General features: G+C 46.2%; 1 protein-coding gene across 4 annotated transcripts in view; it reads right to left on the reverse strand.

The window, feature by feature from the left end:
* Positions 1-20,174, reverse strand: part of LOC137371420 (neutral amino acid uniporter 4-like) — a 452,533-nt gene that overhangs the window by 370,535 nt on the left and 61,824 nt on the right. For all 4 annotated transcript variants that reach the window (XM_068033991.1, XM_068033990.1, XM_068033993.1 and 1 more), the window contains one exon: positions 12,508-12,606. In XM_068033991.1, coding sequence (XP_067890092.1) covers positions 12,508-12,606 — 99 coding nt within the window. The remainder of the gene's footprint in view (positions 1-12,507; positions 12,607-20,174) is intronic.

A 20,174-nucleotide genomic window follows, 5' to 3' on the forward strand; every position in this document is an offset into this window, starting at 1 on the left:
AAATATTCCTTTTTGGTAAAGAACCTTGAAATGAGAAGACTAGTTTATTGGCTTACCTCCTTGTCACTATGTTGGACACTGATATAGAGAGATATCTGGCATTTTTGTTTGCTAACACAAGTAGTCAATGTCTGCCCGCACACTTCTGGCAGCGATGTGGTGAACTCCAGATAGGTGTCAATTTGGGAGGAGGAATCTTGATGGCGCACTCTCCCTCCACTCTGTCTCTGTCGCTCTCCCCTCCCTCCCAGTGTCCCCCCCCACCCCCCCCGCCGTGTCATTCCACCAACCCATGTGGCGTCCCCTCTCTCTCTGCCCCCTTTGCCCCCTCTGTCTCTGCCCACCAGTCTGCCACCCCCCTCTCTCTAGCCTTCTCTCTCTCTCTGTCCCCCCCACCCCCCACTCGTTCTTTCTCGGTCCCCCACCACTCAACCACTCAATCTCTCTCTCTCTCTCTCTCTCGCCCCGCTCTCTCTCTCTCTCTCTCTCTCCCGGACCCCGCTCTCTCTCTCTCTCTCTCTCTCTCCCGGACCCCGCTCTCTCTCTCTCTCTCTCCCGGACCCCGCTCTCTCTCTCTCTCTCTCTCTCTCTCTCTCTCTCTCCCGGACCCCGCTCTCTCTCTCTCTCTCTCTCTCTCTCTCCCGGACCCCGCTCTCTCTCTCTCTCTCTCTCTCTCTCTCCCGGACCCCGCTCGCTCTCTCTCTCTCTCTCTCTCGCCCCGCTCTCTCTCTCTCTCTCTCGCCCCGCTCTCTCTCGTCTCCCTCTCTCGTCTCTCTCGTCTCTCTCTCTCTCTCTCTCCTCTCTCTCTCTCTCTCTCTCTCTCTCTCCCGGACCCCACACTCTCTCTCTCTCTCCCGGACCCCACACACTCTCTCTCTCTCTCCCGGACCCCACACACTCTCTCTCTCTCTCCCGGACCCCACACACTCTCTCTCTCTCTCCCGGACCCCACACACTCTCTCTCTCTCTCCCGGACCCCACACACTCTCTCTCTCTCTCTCCCGGACCCCACACACTCTCTCTCTCTCTCCCGGACCCCACACACTCTCTCTCTCTCTCTCTCTCTCTCTCTCTCCCCCCGCTCTCGCTCTCTCTCTCTCCCCCCGCTCTCGCTCTCTCTCTCTCCCCCCGCTCTCGCTCTCTCTCTCTCCCCCCGCTCTCGCTCTCTCTCTCTCCCCCCGCTCTCTCTCTCTCTCTCTCCCCCCGCTCTCTCTCTCTCTCTCTCCCCCCGCTCTCTCTCTCTCTCTCTCCCCCCGCTCTCTCTCTCTCTCTCTCCCCCCGCTCTCTCTCTCTCTCGCCCCCCGCTCTCTCTCTCTCTCGCCCCCCGCTCTCTCTCTCTCTCGCCCCCCGCTCTCTCTCTCTCTCGCCCCCCGCTCTCTCTCTCTCTCGCCCCCCGCTCTCTCTCTCTCTCCCTCTCGCCCCCCACTCTCTCGCTCCCTCCCTCTCGACCCCCACTCTCTCGCTCCCTCCCTCTCGACCCCCACTCTCTCGCTCCCTCCCTCTCGACCCCCACTCTCTCTCCCTCCCTCTCGACCCCCACTCTCTCTCCCTCCCTCTCGACCCCCACTCTCTACCCCCACTCTCTCTCCCTCCTTCTCGACCCCCACTCTCTCTCCCTCTCTCTCGACCCCCACTCTCTCTCCCTCTCTCTCGACCCCCACTCTTTCTCCCTCTCTCTCGACCCCCACTCTCTCTCTCTCTCTCTCCCCCCGCTCTCTCTCTCTCTCGCCCCCCGCTCTCTCTCTCTCTCGCCCCCCGCTCTCTCTCTCTCTCGCCCCCCGCTCTCTCTCTCTCTCGCCCCCCGCTCTCTCTCTCTCTCGCCCCCCGCTCTCTCTCTCTCTCCCTCTCGCCCCCCACTCTCTCGCTCCCTCCCTCTCGACCCCCACTCTCTCGCTCCCTCCCTCTCGACCCCCACTCTCTCGCTCCCTCCCTCTCGACCCCCACTCTCTCTCCCTCCCTCTCGACCCCCACTCTCTCTCCCTCCCTCTCGACCCCCACTCTCTACCCCCACTCTCTCTCCCTCCTTCTCGACCCCCACTCTCTCTCCCTCTCTCTCGACCCCCACTCTCTCTCCCTCTCTCTCGACCCCCACTCTTTCTCCCTCTCTCTCGACCCCCACTCTTGCTCTCTCTCTCGACCCCCACTCTTGCTCTCTCTCTCGACCCCCACTCTTGCTCTCTCTCTCGACCCCCACTCTTGCTCTCTCTCTCGACCCCCACTCTTGCTCTCTCTCTCGACCCCCACTCTTGCTCTCTCTCTCGACCCCCACTCTTGCTCTCTCTCTCGACCCCCACTCTTGCTCTCTCTCTCGACCCCCACTCTTGCTCTCTCTCTCGACCCCCACTCTTGCTCTCTCTCTCGACCCCCACTCTTGCTCTCTCTCTCGACCCCCACTCTTGCTCTCTCTCTCGACCCCCACTCTTGCTCTCTCTCTCGACCCCCACTCTTGCTCTCTCTCTCGACCCCCACTCTTGCTCTCTCTCTCGACCCCCACTCTTGCTCTCTCTCTCGACCCCCACTCTTGCTCTCTCTCTCGACCCCCACTCTTGCTCTCTCTCTCGACCCCCACTCTTGCTCTCTCTCTCGACCCCCACTCTTGCTCTCTCTCTCGACCCCCACTCTTGCTCTCTCTCTCGACCCCCACTCTTGCTCTCTCTCTCGACCCCCACTCTTGCTCTCTCTCTCGACCCCCACTCTTACTCTTTCTCTCCGCCCCCACACCTCTCTCGGCCTCCACTTTCCCCCCCTCTCCCCGCACCCCCCCTTTCTCTCTCTCGGCCTCTCCTCCCACCACACCCCCCCTGTTATGACCATTGCTGAGAGCAGGAACAGCGGTGTCTGAACTTCAGACAGTTTCATGGTTTTCAGGTTTCCTTTAAGAAAAATTGGAAGCGCCGGAAAACCCCAAATCTGTCCCAAGTACAGATGCTCTTCTCAGCTTCAGCACCAGTCAGCTGTGAAAGTGACACTTCAGATGTTTTTTAAGCTGATCGATCTGAAGAAGCCAATGGTAAATTTCTCATTCCTAAAATTATCGGTCACAGAAATCATTTTTTTCCACGGACACGTTGCCAACCTCTGCTGCTGGGGCTTCCGATCCCAAGCAGCAGGGAGCTCAATGGCCAGAGGGTCACCCGTCTGACATCGGCACATAGTGGTTCCTCACCAACTGACTAGCCTCAGCCAGCATTAAGCAGGCCAAGGTGGGGCCAAGCTCTCAGGCTAAGGGTAAAGACATAAACTCCCAATCCCGGGTCTCAATGAGTGGCACCTGGCCACTTGTTACCAGGATTTCCATGGCGCTTTGTGTGAACAAACCCAGGAACTCAAGTCCCTTCTCCTCCTCGAGGCCTCTTATTTCCTCTGTGTGGCAGGGCTAAGTGTACCAAATTGGCCAACAGATCCTTTCTCTCTGGCTTTAACACAAACTTAGGACCGCACGCCACATCGTCCCTTACTCGCGCAAAAAAAATCCCAAGTTTTCAGAGCTCTTTTTCAGATCACAAGCAAGGCTGAATTTGAGCGAGAAATCGCAAGAGCAAAACCGATCTCTCATAGAACGATAGCTTTGGTGGGAATAATCGCCGCACAATCCTTGTGAAGATCCAATGTCTTATAACAGAAATACTGGTGAGGCCATCTTCCATTATATAATGCAGCAAAGTCCACTGTGCTAATTGGGACAGATCTAGCAGCCCAGAGCTCATAAGGCACTGTGGGCTATTAGAACCAGTTACCAGTTTATGCAACCACATAGCCTGGCCCATCCACACACTCTTCAATCAGCAAGGCAAGAGATCTAACTCTGGTTCAATGTGCACTGTAACAGGGCATGCCAAGAACAAGAACAGGCATACTTCAGAACTCAGAAGATGGTACTAAACTAGTGAAACTGCAAGGCAGCTAACCTGCATGCTGATCACCAAAGGAAGCAGGTCATAGACAGATCTAAACAATCCGACAACCATCAAACCAGAACCCAGCTTTCTTACCCTTTCAGATTAAATGAAAATTGTAGTGGGCAAACAGCAAGCAACAGCAGAAGCAGGCTCCATGAAGATTGCTATCCTCTACCATACAGGAATCCAGCACGAATACAAAGGACAAGGCAAAACTGTTTTTGAGCATCAAAGATGGCAGTGTTCAACTAATTATGGGCGGCACAGTGGCGCAGTGGTTAGCACCGCAGCCTCACAGCTCCAGCGGGTTCAATTCTGGGTACTGCCTGTGCGGAGTTTGCAAGTTCTCCCTGTGTCTGCGTGGGTTTTCATCGGGTGCTCCGGTTTCCTCCCACAGCCGAAGACTTGCAGGTTGATAGGTAAATTGGCCATTATAAATTGCCCCTAGTATAGGTAGGTGGTAGGGGTATATAGGGACAGGTGGGGATGTGGTAGGGATATGGGATTAGTGTAGGATTAGTATAAATGGGTGGTTGATGGTCAGCACAGACTCGGTGGGCCGAAGGGCCTGTTTCAGTGCTGTATCAATAAATATAAAATATAATGTAATTCAGTTCACTTCACATGTTAATAGTGACCAAGTGCACTGGACACAGCGAATGCCTGATTCAGGCACAAGCCGGTGAAATTTTGTCCTTTTCCCAATATGGCAGGCTACGCACTCCCTGCTGGAAATGTGAGCACAGTACGCCATATTGGAGGCTTAATAGGCCAGTTAGCTCCCACAAAACAGGGCTAAATGTAGAGGCCCAAATCTCGGAATTCCATACCTAATCGTGGGAGCACCATCAGCAAAGGACAATAGCAATTTTTTCATCTTTTCAGGGCAACTAGAGATTGGCAATAAATGTGGCCTTAACATCGTCACTCTGTTTCAGAGAACAAATAAAAAACAAAGATTAAAAAAACTTTAAAAACTTCAATCACAGAAATCACGTCACAGCTTAATGCAATACAATGTTACTACAATTGCTCACTTCGTTGCCAGGCAGCTGCTTGAGTGATAAGTCAAGTCATTCAAATTAAATACAAATATGTTGTTCAATTTCCTCAAGTGAGTGTCAGATTGGCAGTTTTTTTGAATTTAACAAGCAGATATTTAACTTCACAAAGCTCCAGTTATTGCTTCGGAAGAATTTATCAGCAAGCTGTTTGCAGATCTTTGAGCTTGATCGGGAGCCTTTGAAGAGCAGAACTGCAGGACCTCTGAAAATAATTAAATAAACTTGACAACTTCCATGCTTGTTAAAAAAAAATTAAAGAACCACTGCGCATAAAAAAGCCTGCAATTAATATTAAATGAGGAAGTAATAAGGATCAATAACTCAGTTTTGCTATTGCTATTATACACTTGTTTTAATACTGTTTAATAAATTTGGTTGACAGTTAAAATTCAAAACAAGGTTTTGTGTTCCATCGCTCTGCTGATTTTGAAGACAAGGAGGATACCATGGAAGCACAAGATGAATAGCTGAAATAATTTTAAAACTGTTCCCTTTTCATTTCTTGGGCATGTTACCGAGATATCGAAGATGTGGAGATCTACAGCTCATTTAAACAGGTTGTCTGAAACATAGAAGTCAAAATTCTGAGAATAAAATGTTAAAAAGATGTATTAACTCGACTTATAGAATTTGAATTATAAAACTTTTAGTCTATTAAAATGTACTAAACATGTTAAATAAATCTAAATATTAAAATATATTTTCTCCAAATTTAAAATTTCTATAATTACCGCAGAAGGAAGTCCAAGAGATTATTCCCCTCCCCTATCAGCATTCTGAAGGGATCGTTCCCTCCGTGACACCCTGGTGTGCTCCTCCGTCATTCACGACACCTCGTCCCCTTCCCATGCAATCGCAGGCGATATAATACCTGCCCCTTTGACCTCCTCTCTCCTCATCAGCCAAGGCCCCAAACACTCCTTCCAGGTGAAGCAGCAATTTACTAGTACTTCCTTCAATTTAGTATACTGTATTCGCTGCTCACAATGTGGTCACCTCAACATTGGGGAGATGAAACTCCGATTGGGTGACCACTTTGCGGAACACCACCACACAGTCCGAAAGCATGACCCCGAGCTTCCGGTTGCTTGCCATTTCAACACACCCCCCACCGCTCTCATGCCCACATTTTTGTCCGCGGCCTGCTGCATGTTCCAGTGAACATCAACACAAGCTCGAGGAGCGTCATCTCATCTTTTGATGGGGGACTCTACAACTCTGCAGACTCAACCTTGAGTTCAACCATTTCAGAGCATGAATGGCCTTGTTCTATATTTTTCTTTTTTTAATTATTTTATTTTATTTTCAAAGTGACTCCTGACACCGTAGAGCATGCGCAAAGCGATCGCAGACGTCATGTGTGCATGCGAACATTTGCCAGCGTGAATGCACATATGTGCGCAGACATCACACAATGACGTCCTCACCCCTCAATAGCCGCGATCATCACCTCCATTCCCCCGAACAGTACCCCACTCCCTCCCGCCATCCCTGCTTTAATCGCCATTTTCAATTTCCCGCTCCATCCCGCCTCGCTGCTGCCTTCCCTCACCCACTCGCCCTCGCCGCTTCACCGTCTCACCGTTACCTTCCCTCGGGCACACGCTCCCGCCCCTCCCCGGCTGTTCACCGCAGTCCTCGCTGCTTCCCCCCTTGGCCACTCGTCCACTCGTTCCCACCTTCGCCGCCCCCCCGGCCGCCCCACATCCCCCCTCAGCCCTGCCCTCACCCTTACCCCACTCTCAGCTACTCGTGCCCGGCCTCATCGATTCTCCCTTTGGCTGATCGCTTCCCCGCCGTGTCGCCCAAAGAAGCAAGTCCTGCAGCGAGGGGCTGGGAATTGGGGTGGTTGGGGGGGGGGGGGGGGGGGGGGGTGGTGGTGGAGCAGGGAGTGTGCCGCTGAAGCAGCAAAGCGGGAAGCAAGCGATCAAGTTGGGGAAGTGGCAAGGGCAGAGTGAGTGGCTAAGGAGGCAGCGGCAAGGCAGGGAGCGAGTGCCCAAGAGGGGAGAAGCAGCGAGGAGTGGGAGGGAGCGGCGAAGAGAAGCACAATGGCAGGAGGGAGCAGGGTACTGTTGAGGGTGGGATGGAGGTGGCGATTGCAGCCACTGAGGGGTTTGGGTTTAAGGCGACATTTGCTTTTTGTGACAAATTGAGCAGCGCCGTCTTTATTACTGCCAGCTGCCTGAGATATCGGAGACAGTGACATTTCAGTGGATGAGGCTGCATTTCCGCATGTGCCAGTACCGCGCCACCTAGTGGTTGCGTTGTCAGCAAAGGCAGCCTTTTATTTTTTAACCATGTGCCTGTTTTTCATGTGGACAGAGCTGCCCATTATTCTGCCATTAACACTCTCTCTGGACTAATGCTTTGTCTTTCACCACAACCATTAACACACTCTTTGCCTTTGTCCCATGACATCTTTGTTGTTTTAATCTCTCCTGCCCTTTGCCCAATCACACACCTTCCTTTTTGTTCTCTTCCCCACCAACCCCGCCCCCCCCTCAGTTGCTTAAAACCTAACAAATGCACAGCAACAAATGCTTCCATTCATTTTAACCATGAAGCGTTTTAATGAACACATACTACCAGATTCAAATGTACTAGTCTTCTTCAGTTCTCATCACTGAATACATCACAACATTTACTGTTTAATGGGATACTTAACGTAATCAGTTACACTTAGTCAAAGTAATTCTATGGCAAATGATGGAATACTGTGGAGAAGATAGCAGCATCCAGAAGAACATGATGATGTGTAAAGGCAATGAAAGGTGGAGAAGTCTCATTGTAAAGCACAAAAGTAAAGGCAGGAAAATAGTATTGAAAGAATTACTAAAGTAAATATATTTCACAGCAAATTTATTAAGAGTCACAGTTCTTTTTAAGTGTAGTCACTGTTGTAATGGCAGCAAATCTGTGCACAGCAAGATCCCACAAAGTAATGTGATAATGACCAGATAATCTATTTGGGAACAGGAGTTGGCCATTTAGCTCCTTGATCCTGTTCTGCCATTCAATGAGATCATGGCCGATCTGCGACCTAACTTCACATAACTGCCTTTGTCCCATATCTCTTAATACCTTTAGTTATCAAAAATCAATCAACCTCAGATTGATAATTAACTGATATAGCATCAATTGTCATTTATGAAAGACTGCCAAACTTCTACCACCCTTTGTGTATAGAACTGTTCCCTAATTTCATTTGTGAAAGATCTAGCTATACTTTATTAGCCTATTCTCCATGTCCTAGGCTCACCAATCAGCAGAAATAGTTTCTCTCTATTTGTCTAATCTGTTCTTCTTAATACCTTGAAAACTTCGAATAATCATCCCCTAACCTTCTAAATTCCAGGGAATACAACCAGAGTTTGTATAACCCGTCCTTTCAATTTAATCCTTGGAGCCCAACTATCATTCTGGTAAATCTACCTCAGGCAGACTGCCAAGAACTGTTCTCAGTACGCCAGGTGTAGTCTAATAAGCTTCAGTGATGTTGCTTGAGGGTTCAATATTGGCCAGGGCATAGGGGAGAATTCCGATGCACTTCTTTGGAATAGAACCCTGGGATCCTTTTGCCCACTTGAGAGGACAGATGGTTTAACATCTCCTCCAAAAGACAGCATCTCTGACAGGGGAGCACTCTATCAGTACTGCACTTAAACGTCAGACTAGATTGTGCTCAAGTTTCTAGAGTGGGATTTAAACCCATGACTTTCTGACTCCGTACAGTGCTATCAACTAAGCCACAGCTGAAAAAAAAACAAACACAGATGTACAGTACTTTTAACATAGTAAAACGTCCTAAGGTTCCTCACAGAAGCATTATCAAACAAAACTTGACATTGTGCCAATAAGGAGATTTAGGGCAAATGACCAAAGGCTTGGCCAAAGAGTTAGGTTTCAAGGAGCATTTAAAAGGGGGAAAGAGAGGTAGAGGTGGTGAGTGGTCCTGGTAGACCCATCGTTTCAGCCTGTTCCTGCCCCACTGAACTTACTTCTTCCTATCTTGACTCTATCTTTTCACTCTTGGTCCAGTCTCTTCTCACCTACATCTGTGACTCTTTTGAAGCCATATGTCATTTCAACAATTTCCAGTTTTCTGGCCCGAACCGTCTTCTCTTCACCAAGGGTGTCCAATCTTACTACACCTCCATCCCCCAAGACAGCCTGAGGGCTCTCCGCTTCTTCCCTGAACAGAGGCCCAACCAGTCCCCATCCACCACCACCCTCCTCCACCTGGCTGAACTTGTTCTTAGTTTGAACAACCTTTCCTTCAACACCACTCACTTCCTTCAAATAAAAGGTGTTGCTACAGGCACCCACATGGGTCCTAGTTATGGCTGCCATTTTGTGGGATATGTCGAACATTCCTTGTTCCAGTCCTACTCAGGCCCCATCCCTCACCTCTTTTTCCGGTACATTGATGACTATATCGGTGCTGCTTCCTGCTCACGCCCTGAACTGGAAAATGTCATCAACTTTGCTTCCAATTTCCATCCTTCTCTCACCTTTACATGGTTTACTTCCGATACTTCCCTTCCCTCGGTCTCCATCTCTGGGGATAGGTTCCACCAGTAATCATTTAAGCCCACCGACTCCCATAGCTACCTTGACTACACTTCCTCACATCCTGTTTCCTGTAAGGACTCCATCGCTTTCTCCCAGTTTCTCCATCTCCGATGCATCTATTCCGATGATGCAACCTTCCATAACAGCTCTTCTGACATGTCTTCCTTTTTCCTCAACCGAGGATTCCCCCCACTCCATTGCAGTTGACAGGGCCCTCAACCATTTCCTTCAGTTTAGAATACTGCATTCGCTGCTCACAATGCGTGGATTGGGTGACCGCGTTGCAGAACACTTTCGCACAGTGCGAAAGCATGACCCTGAGCTTCTGGTTGCTCGCCATTTCAACATCCCCGACCTCCCGCCCCCTGCTCTCATGCCCACATTTCTGTCCTTGGCCTGCTTCAATGTTCCAATGAACAGTAATGCAAGCTCAAGGAGCAGCACCTCATCTTTCAATTTGGCACTCTACAGCCTTGCGGACTCAACGTTGAGTTCAACAATTTTAGAGCATGACAGGCCTTTTTTTAAATATATTTTTCTTTTTATTATTTTATTTTATTACCATGTGCCTGTTTTTCATGTTTGTGCTTTTGGACAGAGATGCTCATTAGACTGCCATTAACACTCTCTCTGGACTAATGCCTTGTCTTTCACCACAAGCATCAACATTCTCTTTGCCTTTGTCCCATGACACCTATCACACACTTCCCCCTTTGTACTTTTCCCACTAAACCACCTCCCCCCCACTTCACTTGCTTAAAACCTAATTCTTTTCTAACCTTTGCCAGATGAAAGGTCACAGTCCTGAAACATTAACTTTGCTTCTTTCTCCACAGATGCTGCTTGACCTGCTGAGTATTTGCAGCACTTTGTTGCTATTTCAGATTTCCAGCATCTGCAGTATTTTCTTTTTACTTTAGTGTTAATTCACTGCCACTTCTCTTCCAGGAATGCCAACCTTGAAGTCCTGCTCTTCTCTCCAACAGGATTTCCATTTGTCTCTTTTACCTTGTTCACCTTCATTGCTTTCTATTTCCCTCCTGGTGTTTGATAAGGTGTCGCCCAAAATTTGTTTTCACAGCCACATTTCCTTCCTCAGCAACTGCCTCCAGCTCTGACTTATTCCATGTGGATTCCAACAGAAATTCCATCCTTCATGTTTTGAATCCACCCAGGATTACAGGTATCTCTGAGAAATATAACAGTCCTCCGACTGCTGCTCTCGACATATCCTGAGATCCACAGTCAGTGCCATGTGCTGTCACATCTACACACTTGACCTCTCTCTCCAGAAGCACACACTCCGCTATCTCAAAATTGCTCTGCCCTGCAGTTTCATTTCATCCTTAGTCTTAACCGACGCATTAAGAAAGAACTTTTTCTCTTCCTTTCAGGTGTTAAGGAACCAAAGCTCCAGCAGCTCATGGGGACCAACGCCCCTCCAGATCCTTCTTCCCCTTCATTTCCCTCTGTCACCATCCCTTCTCCAAATCTGACCCCTTGCCATGTATTCACAATACCCTCAGACCTTCCCATCTCTGACGCTGAATGAGTTCTGATGACAGGTCACAGACCTGAAACGTTAACTTTGCTTCTCTCTCCACAGATGCTGTCTGACCTGCTGAGCATTTCCAGCACTTTCTGTTTTTATTTCAGATTTCCAGCATCTGCAGTATTTTGTTTTTATTATAGAGGTGGAGAGGTTTCGGCAGGGGGGTGGGGGTGGGGGCGGGATTCCAGAGCTTAATGCCTAGGCAACTGAAGATACAGCCATAAATAGTGAAGCAATTAAAATCGGGGATGCTCAACAGGCCAGAATTGGAGCAGCTCAGATATCTCGGATGGTTGTAGGGAGGGAGGAGATTACAGAGATAACGAAGGGCAAGTCCACAGAATTATAACTAAAATGTATTTCCCCTTCCTATAGACATGACTTGCCAACAGTCCACCACTACACCTTGCACAAGAGCCCATTTTTCTTTTGAGTTTAATAGCAAAGCTTGGCAAGCTATTCAACCATGAAGAACATTACACAGAGTTAGATCCTACCCTTATCCAGCATCCATATATGTGCACTTTCCAGCAGTGGTCCCAGCATAGCAATCAGGGACAGGAAACCCAGCTATGTTTCTTCCTACCTAGCTAAGGGATCTTGAGATCAATTATAGCATCCTACTGCCAACTCAGATGAGATTAACTAATTCAGCACAAAGAAAGAACCAAACTTGGACTTTTTAAAATCTGTACTGCTCATTGCCACACCACATGGTACATTCACCCATAAAGTCAGCATTGCATTTACTTGACAGGTATATTATTTTTGTTATCAAAAGATAACTACAGGAAAATCCTGCAACACAAAGCTCTTATTATAGGTTCCAATTCTTTATGAAAACTAAGTGCCTCATTACAAATGCCGGACTCATTTCGAATGAGCCAAGGCCATAGAACCCATTAAATAAATTATTTCTTCACAGTAGCACAACTGAAAAGGTTGCTAAATGAGTCAAAATAAATGATTTTGATTCTGAAACAATGATTTTGTGCTACTGTGTTTAAGTAAGTTGCTTAAACAGCAAGACTGCTCACTGCTGCATCGGTGACTTAATAACTGCCACTGATTTAGGAAATACTCAAGATTGTTACCGAATTCTCATTTCCTAGCTGTGTAATTTCTGTTCTGTTCTACTCAAACCTCATTGCAGTTTGTTTTATTCATTGAAAACACTGAAAATAAATTAGAATATGTTTTCAAATGCTAATTGTAAGAACTCTTCGGCCGAGCACTTCCCTGCAAATTATCTTCACTGGCTGTACACAAAATAATCGCCATGTTCGCAACACTAGTCTTAAGGCATTTAGTGCCAAATTTAAACTGATTCTATAGCTTATCAAAAATAGTAAGAGAAAAATATTTTGGGACCTACACTTTGGATAAACAAGATTATAGTCGCAGAGAAATTTTCACCTACCAACCCAATTCCTTCAAAAGCAAATATTGCAGACCCAAAGAAAAGTGGATATTTTTTCCAACTGGCAACCAGAGGAAGCTTCCCGAGATGAGGCATGTCCTAAATGAAAGAAGAAAAACAAAAACAATAAGATTGAAGACTGAAATCTATAACCAATTACTTAGAAAATTATACTAACATTAGCAACATACTGTAAACTAAGGCTTGACCAAATATTCAAATATTGAAATACCCAAATTCATTAACATTTCATCACATGCACTTCTCAAATTCATATTAATAATCGCAATGCATAATGCGCAAGACTAAAATTATGAGAATCCTACTTTAGCTAGTTCATAAAATCTGATATTTTTCACCCATAAACTAGAAAATTTAGCACCAGAGCATTTTTTTTAATTGAGCTATATAAGTGAAAAGGTTGAGACTCATGGTCAAGGACAATTGCAAGGCTGAAAAGAATAGTACCGGTAGTGATTAAATGACTCCAAACTTAGGCTTAGAAACCTATAGATTGAAGAAGGTATTACGACCAGATGAGAAAGGGGTCGAGGGTTCCCTCTCAGCCTTCACCTGATTTTACCATAATAGGGTTTAATTTTTATAACACCGTGTTTTTAGCTCCTCCTTGGTGAATCCTTGTTCACCGCTTACCAATTATAAGGCAACGAAACCAGCACAAACAGGCTTTCTTAGGTTTAAGGAAGAAAAGTTGAAATTCGGTTGACGCCTCGGGATACACGACATGCCCATGCTGGCATGCATATGCGATACACATATGCAAATAAGACAGAAAAGAGCAGAAGAAAAATAAAGTGGAAAGGGTTCAGGCAATATCTGAAGAATTTTTGTTACAGTTCTTCGAGCTCACTGTAGAGTCCTTGATTATAGGTAGATCTTACTTTTCGTTGGGGCCCAGTATTCTTCTTAAACCTTGTTCGCTATAGGAGACTTTTCTCTCTTGGGGTTCATGTGTCTTCAGTGGATTCAGAAGCCTGTGAGAAAGAGATGGGAGCAGACAGGAGATATTTTCTCAGTCCAGGAGGAACCAGTCTTTCTGTTGAAACTCTTAGTGGCTGGTTCAAAAAACCCTGGAACAGCCAGTTAGTCATGTGACCAGCTGGTCTAACCAGTCCTGGATTTTATCACTTCAGCAGTCTCTGGAATGCTCCTTTTATATACAATACCTGGTGATCAAGGTCCATTGTCGGTTGAATGTGTCAGGGATCATTCCTTTGTCCTGCCAAGTACTGTCTGTTAATATGCAAATGTCTTTTCCAGCCATGGCTGATCTGTTTAACAAGTCATTTCCTCGCTCCAGTAACAGTTTAAAATCAATGTTCATGACAAAATGAATGTACCTCATGCTTGGCAGATGGGGGCCTAGCATGACACCTCCACCCCCAGCAGAAAGAAATGCAATTTGAGAAAAGCGCATTTAGTTAAAAGGGTTGAGAGAAAATATAAGATACAGAAATAAAAACATGCATTTCTCTCATTCATTCACATTCATTCATAAATCCTAAAACTTATTATAGCCTGGCTTTTCTTGGTGGCAGTGCTGCTTTAATTGCCCCCTTTTTGGCATCCCAGTAAACATGTGGTCCTTTGGGTAAGTTTTTCTTCAGTTTGTCCATTTCCATGGCTGCCTAGGGTCTTTAAGATGGTAAGGTTTAATTAGCCCCGCGTTGGAATATTCTTTTCCAGGAGAGTCAGTAGGGGCTGGGTGTATCCTGAACTCTCTTTCAGTGCTTCGCTCAGTCATGCAAAGGCTTTAGACTTCAGGGGATGCGTGGTTCCTTTTTTTTCCTAACTGTGGGGGAGGATTCTTTACTTATCTCCGCTTTGTCCTCTGGGACACTGCTACCTGCAGGTATTTGTGCAGACTCTACTGCACTCCCCTGTGGCACTTCGATGAGGTGAAGCATCACCCTCATGTTTTCTCTGCTCCTAGAGGTCTTTCTTTGTCTCTGCAGGTTCCTGTAAAAGCTGTTAGCAACTCTGGTGGGGTGCTTCTAGTGTCTGAATTTACCTAGGAAGATGTGGGGTCTAATTTTTCACATTTTCTGGATTTGGCTAATTGGACATTCGGGGTTTTTTAGCCAGGATTCCTTCCAGACTTCCTTTAACCTGCCCTCTTGGTTGCTTTTTCCCCTTCCCTTTCTAACCTTTTCCAGCCTTGTACCTGCCTGTCCCCTTTTGTTCTTGGTGGGGGTCCCTTACAGTTCACTAGCCCTCTGCTGGAGGGTCCTCCTAACACAGAACTTAGGGGTGAAGGTTTCACTGCAGGTTGGTGTTTCCCTTCATGTGGCAACTTCTGCAGTACTCCACCATATCTCTGTGGAGTTTTGGCCAGTCAAACAGCTGTCTTATGCAGGCGTTGATGTTTCGCATAACGGCACGTACAGCCACTGTAGTCTCGTGGGCTCTTAATATTTCTCTCTGGTACCTCTGTGGCACCACTAACTGGTGAACTACTGCCCACTCCTTGCTCTCAGGTCTGTGAGGAGAACTCCATTTCCTCATCAGTACCTCATTCTTTAAATAGTAGCAATCGGGTACTCCCTCTGCTTCACTTTCAGACTGGGCAGCCTGTGCTAACTCTCGCAACACTGGGTCAGCTCGCTGAGCCTCACCTAGGGAAAAGCCATTTAATTCATTCCGTGGGTCTCCTAACTTTCCAAAGAAAGTCTGAGAGAGAGAGAGAGAGAGACCTGGTCATCTGCCTGCAGTGCCAACTCCGTCTCCTCTGGGGGGAGCTTGTTTGATCATGGCCCGATTCATTTCACATTCAGGGACTCTGCAGGGGTCCATCTCCTGCCACAGTCCTGTCCCTCTGACCTCCTGCGGTCTTTCTTTCACTACTGGGGCGCTACCACCTTTACCCCCGCCAGATTATTACCTAGGAGGTCAACCCCGCCCACAGGCAAACTAGGGACAGTCCCTACAGTCACTGGTCCCGAAACTAGGTTACACTCCAGGTGCACTCGATGTACAGGTACAGGCGTACACTGCCCTCCAATACCATTCTTCACCATTCTGGTGTTCAGTGCACTCTCTGGGGGAGTAAAAGGGATCTAGTAGTCCATGTCCTTGAGAATTACTATGGGCTTGCTGGCCCCACTCGAGGGATATGGGGTTAATTTCCCTTCAAACACAAAACCCTGATAGCCTTCAGGAATCCTATTCGATTTTCCTGCACTTGCAGTACTAAACTTCCTGGGTTGCACTCTTACTGCAGTTAAAGCTACAGCTTGCTCTGTTGTGCTCGCCGCCAGGATTCCTTCTTCACTGAGCAGGTGTGCCCTGATTAACCCTACTGGTTTTCCCTTTAATTTCCAGCAGTCAGATCTTAGATGCCCTGTTTTATTACAATGGAAACACACAGGTCTCCGGGTCTCACTCCTGCTCACAGGACCTTCCTTCTTGGCTAGAGGAGGGCCCCATGTCTCCTGCTTTCCTTTCTCTCCCAGGACTGCTTGGGCTTCTTTCACCTTCCCACCCTTTGTCCTTTTCAGATTTGTGGGGGTGACTAGGAAAGGTTCTCCCCTCGGAAACCTGCTTATAAATTAAAGCAAACTCATCAGCCAGAACTGCCGCTTGTCGGGCTTTCTGAACCCACTGTTCCTCTACATTTGTCTTGATGGAGAGTGGGAGAGAGTTTTTAAATTCCTCTAACAGAATTACTTCTCTGACATTATCATAACTGAGCTGGCTGTACTTTAAGAGCCCTCAGACACTGGTCAAAAGCCAGCTGCTTACTTCTTTCAAACACCAGATAAGTTTGATTAGCTTGCTTCTTGAGGGTTCTAAACTTTTGGTGATAGGCTTCCGGTACTAATTCGTATACCCCGAGGATAGCATTTTTTGTAAGTTCATATTTTGATGAACTCTCATCTGGCAACAGGGAATAAACCTCCTGGGCTTTTCGTGTTAGCTTGCTTTGTAATGAGAGAGGCCAGGTCTCAGCTTGGCCGTTTTAGCTGCCTTACCAGTTTCTCAAAGGACACAAAAATTCTTCTACATTTTCCTCATAGAATTTTAGGATTAGTAAAGCTAGATGTAACAATTTAACTTCCAAAGAAGGGTCACTGACCTGAAACCTTAACTCTGCTTCTCTCTCCACAGATGCTGCCAGACCTGCTGAGCATTTCCAGTGTTTCTTGTTTTTATTTCAGATTTCCAGCATCCGCAGTATTTTGCTTTTATTAACAATTTTGTACCCAGCCCTGAATTATGCTCCTCCATATTGGCCATGCTTTCACTGGGGTTACTCTGTCACCCCCGAGTTAACTCAAGTCATCTCAGCTCTTTCTTCCTGGAAGGTTCTTTTTCTCCCTCTCCCCTGTCTCTCTTTGTCTTCTCATTCCTTCTGGAAAGCTCTTTCTTTCTCCCTCTCCTGCCTCTCTCTCTTTTTCCCTTTCCTCAATTCAAGTTTCCTCTGTTCTAATTGTATCTCTGCTTATAATACCCTGTCGGAGTCTGCCTCTAACCCGGTTTCTGCTTCTTCAGATTCAAGGGAAAAATGGTTGGCCACTAGCCTTAGTTCAGACTTCCTAGCCTTGCCACGTATGGTGATCCCACACTGCTCAGCCATTTTCCTCAATTCCTCCATAGACAGTGCTTTTAACATAACCCAAGTTACTTCACCCTGGTTTGGAAAGCTACGAGCTTCAGTTGCAGACATGTTGGTATTCAAGCACACACAACACAAGAAAACCTGTATTGAAATATTGCTCTTTTTTGATGGGGAACAATTTGGCTTCCCACTTCCAATTTCTCTCATTTGTCTGTGGGTCAAATCCGAGGCTGGCACCCAAATATCTGTTCCGACCAGGTGAGAAAGAGGTCTAGAGGTCCCTTTCAGCCTTCACCTGGTCTTACTACAACAGGGTTTTTTTTTTAAACACACTGTTTTAGCTTGCCCTTGGTGAATCCTTGTTCACTGCTTTCCCATTATAAGGCAAAGAAACCAGCACAAACAGGTTTTATTAGGTTTAAAGAAGGAAAGTTGAAACTTATTAAACTTAAACTCTAATTCGGTTGATGCCTATAGATACACAACACGCCCATGCTGGCATGCATACACGATACACACATGCAAATAGAGACAGAAAAGAGAAGAAAAATAAAGTGGAAAAGTTTGAGGCAATATCTGAAGAGTTTTTGTTACAGTTCTTCGAGCTCACTGTAGAGTCCTTGATTGTAGCTAGGTCTTACTTTTTGTTGGGGCCCAGTATTCTTCTTAAACCTTGTTCGCTGTAGGAGACTTTTCTGTCTTGAAATTCATGTGTCTTCAGTGGATTCAGAGGCTTGTGAGAAAGAGATGGGAGCAAACAGGAGAGATCTTCTCAGTCCAGGAGCAACCAGTCTTTCTGCTCAAACTCTCTGGGGCTAGTTCAAAAAACCCTGGAACAGCCAGTTAGTCATGTGACCAACTGGTCTAACCAGTCCTGGATTGTATCACCTTCGCAGTCTCTGGAATGCTCCTCTTACACACAATACCTGGTGATCAAGGCTCATTGTGGGTTGAATGCGTCAGGGAATGGTCCTTTGTCCTTCCAAGTAATGTCTGTTAATATGCAAATATCTTTTCCAGTCACAACTGATCAGTTTAACATGTCATTTCCTCGCTCCAGGAACAGTTTAAAATCAATGTTCATGACAAAATTAATGTGCCTCAATCTTGGCAGGTGGGGGCCTAGCATGACAAAGGAAAAGAGGGGAATATGAGGAGCTTTTAACCCCAAAATACAGAGGAACCTGGATGATAGCAAGAAAGACCCACAGTATAAGATGTTGCAAGAATAAATTTGGCTTAAGGTCAGAACTGGAAAATATTCAAAATATACACCCATTAATATAAAGTGTAAAAAACACACAAAATCATATCTTGATAAATCACAGCGATACCAACAAAGGGAAATTCTTACTGTTCAAAGCTCAGATGTATAGGGGAAAAATGTGTTTTACAGTAGTCGCACCAAATGGGTTTAGAAAATTGGCAGCCAATTTTACACCAGACCTGATTTTATTTTCAAATGGAAAAGAAAATTGGGCACAGTGTAAGTGGCAATAGATTCACCAAACCCATTCTGTGCTAACTGCCATAAACCATTTTCACTCCCACTATAGTTCAGAACTGCTCAAAGAAAACTACCCAGCAAGCCTGATAAAACCAATGGCTCCCTGTTTTGAAACTTTGAGAGATGCTGATTACCGTCACATTGTTCTATTCTGGTGGTTATACTGGCATTTATATTAATTATGTTGAATTTACAAGCATGTGGCGTGTGTTCTTGTTTTGTTAAAAGTAAAAGCGCAAGTAAAATACCTAGCTTACATGGTTGGAAGCATGATTCACTCAGTGGTACACTGGTTCAGCGCATGCATTTCACAGAGAACTTTAAATTAAACCTTATCACCCTCATGCTCCAGCATGGAGTAAATGGTGGTGGTGATAGAAGGGGTGGTGGAAGGAGTAGGCAACGTGTCTGCACATGGACACCAGCACCCGTGGTAAAAAGTTTTTGGGGTCCGCGATTTGTAAGTTCAGGGATGAGAAATATCCCATTGGCTTCTTCAGACCGCTATTTAAAAAAATCACAAGTCAATTTCACAGCTGACAAGTGCTGAGAAAGGGAACAGCCCTTCGGAACTTCGGGCAGATACGGTGTTTCTGGCGGGTTCTGATTTTTTTTTAAAGCCCGCCGGAAAACCTGAAACTGCCCAAAGTTCAGAAGCAGCAACAGTCAGAGAAAGAGAGGGAGGGACCAAATGAGTATGGCTGACAAAATGCAGTATCAGGTCATACATTTTTACCGCCATGCTGAAGAAAGCGGAAAAATTGGGTGCCATTCATGAATGAACTGTGGTAGTCGATTGAATGTAGGACAGGATCAGAAAAGTCATTCATCAGGGAAAACAAAGTACATTTATGAAACAGTAACAAAATGCTAACTGAACAAGCTGACTTAGCAAGCACTTAAACACAGGCAGCAAATAATGCCACCCTGATCAGTACAAGTAGGGTTTGCTCGAAGGTGCATGTAATCAGTTATGCTCGATCTGAGAATGCTGGACACCTGAGGCCAATAGGCAATCTGTCAATTGTTCAAACAGTGCAAATGGAAACAAATATATGAGCATGTGTACTGAACAATACTGATTCCAAGAAACAAATAATGGGAAGTTTAGCACACTAGGAGACATGAACAAAAGTGTTCACCTCCAAGCAAAGCCCACTCCAAATAGGCCAAAAAAAAATCCAGCAGGGGAGTGTGTGTTTGGTGCAGTATAAAAGCCACTAAGCAAGTTGTGAATCGAAGGCATTATTACAGAAACAATTCCAGTATCTCAATGGGAACTGCTAGACTGCTATAATGTCATGCATCTTATAAAGAGAACAAAGCAAGGGAGTGAGACATAAAACCAAGCAAAAAAAATGAAATTTGGATGAGCAAGCAAATGAAGATGAAAGCCAGCGAGACTTCTCTTAATCGCTCAACGGGTTACGCAAATCATATTGAAATTACTTTGCATCTGCATTTCAAACGGAGGAAAGAGCGAAAAACATTTCTTACTGCCGTTTTTAAAATTTGTTTTTTTAAATGAAGGACAGTTGCAATACGACTAATATGATATCCTAATTCTCCTGTTGCTTTTTC

The sequence above is a fragment of the Heterodontus francisci genome, chromosome 6 (genome assembly GCF_036365525.1).
Source record: "Heterodontus francisci isolate sHetFra1 chromosome 6, sHetFra1.hap1, whole genome shotgun sequence".
Classification (NCBI taxonomy): Eukaryota; Metazoa; Chordata; class Chondrichthyes; order Heterodontiformes; family Heterodontidae; genus Heterodontus; species Heterodontus francisci.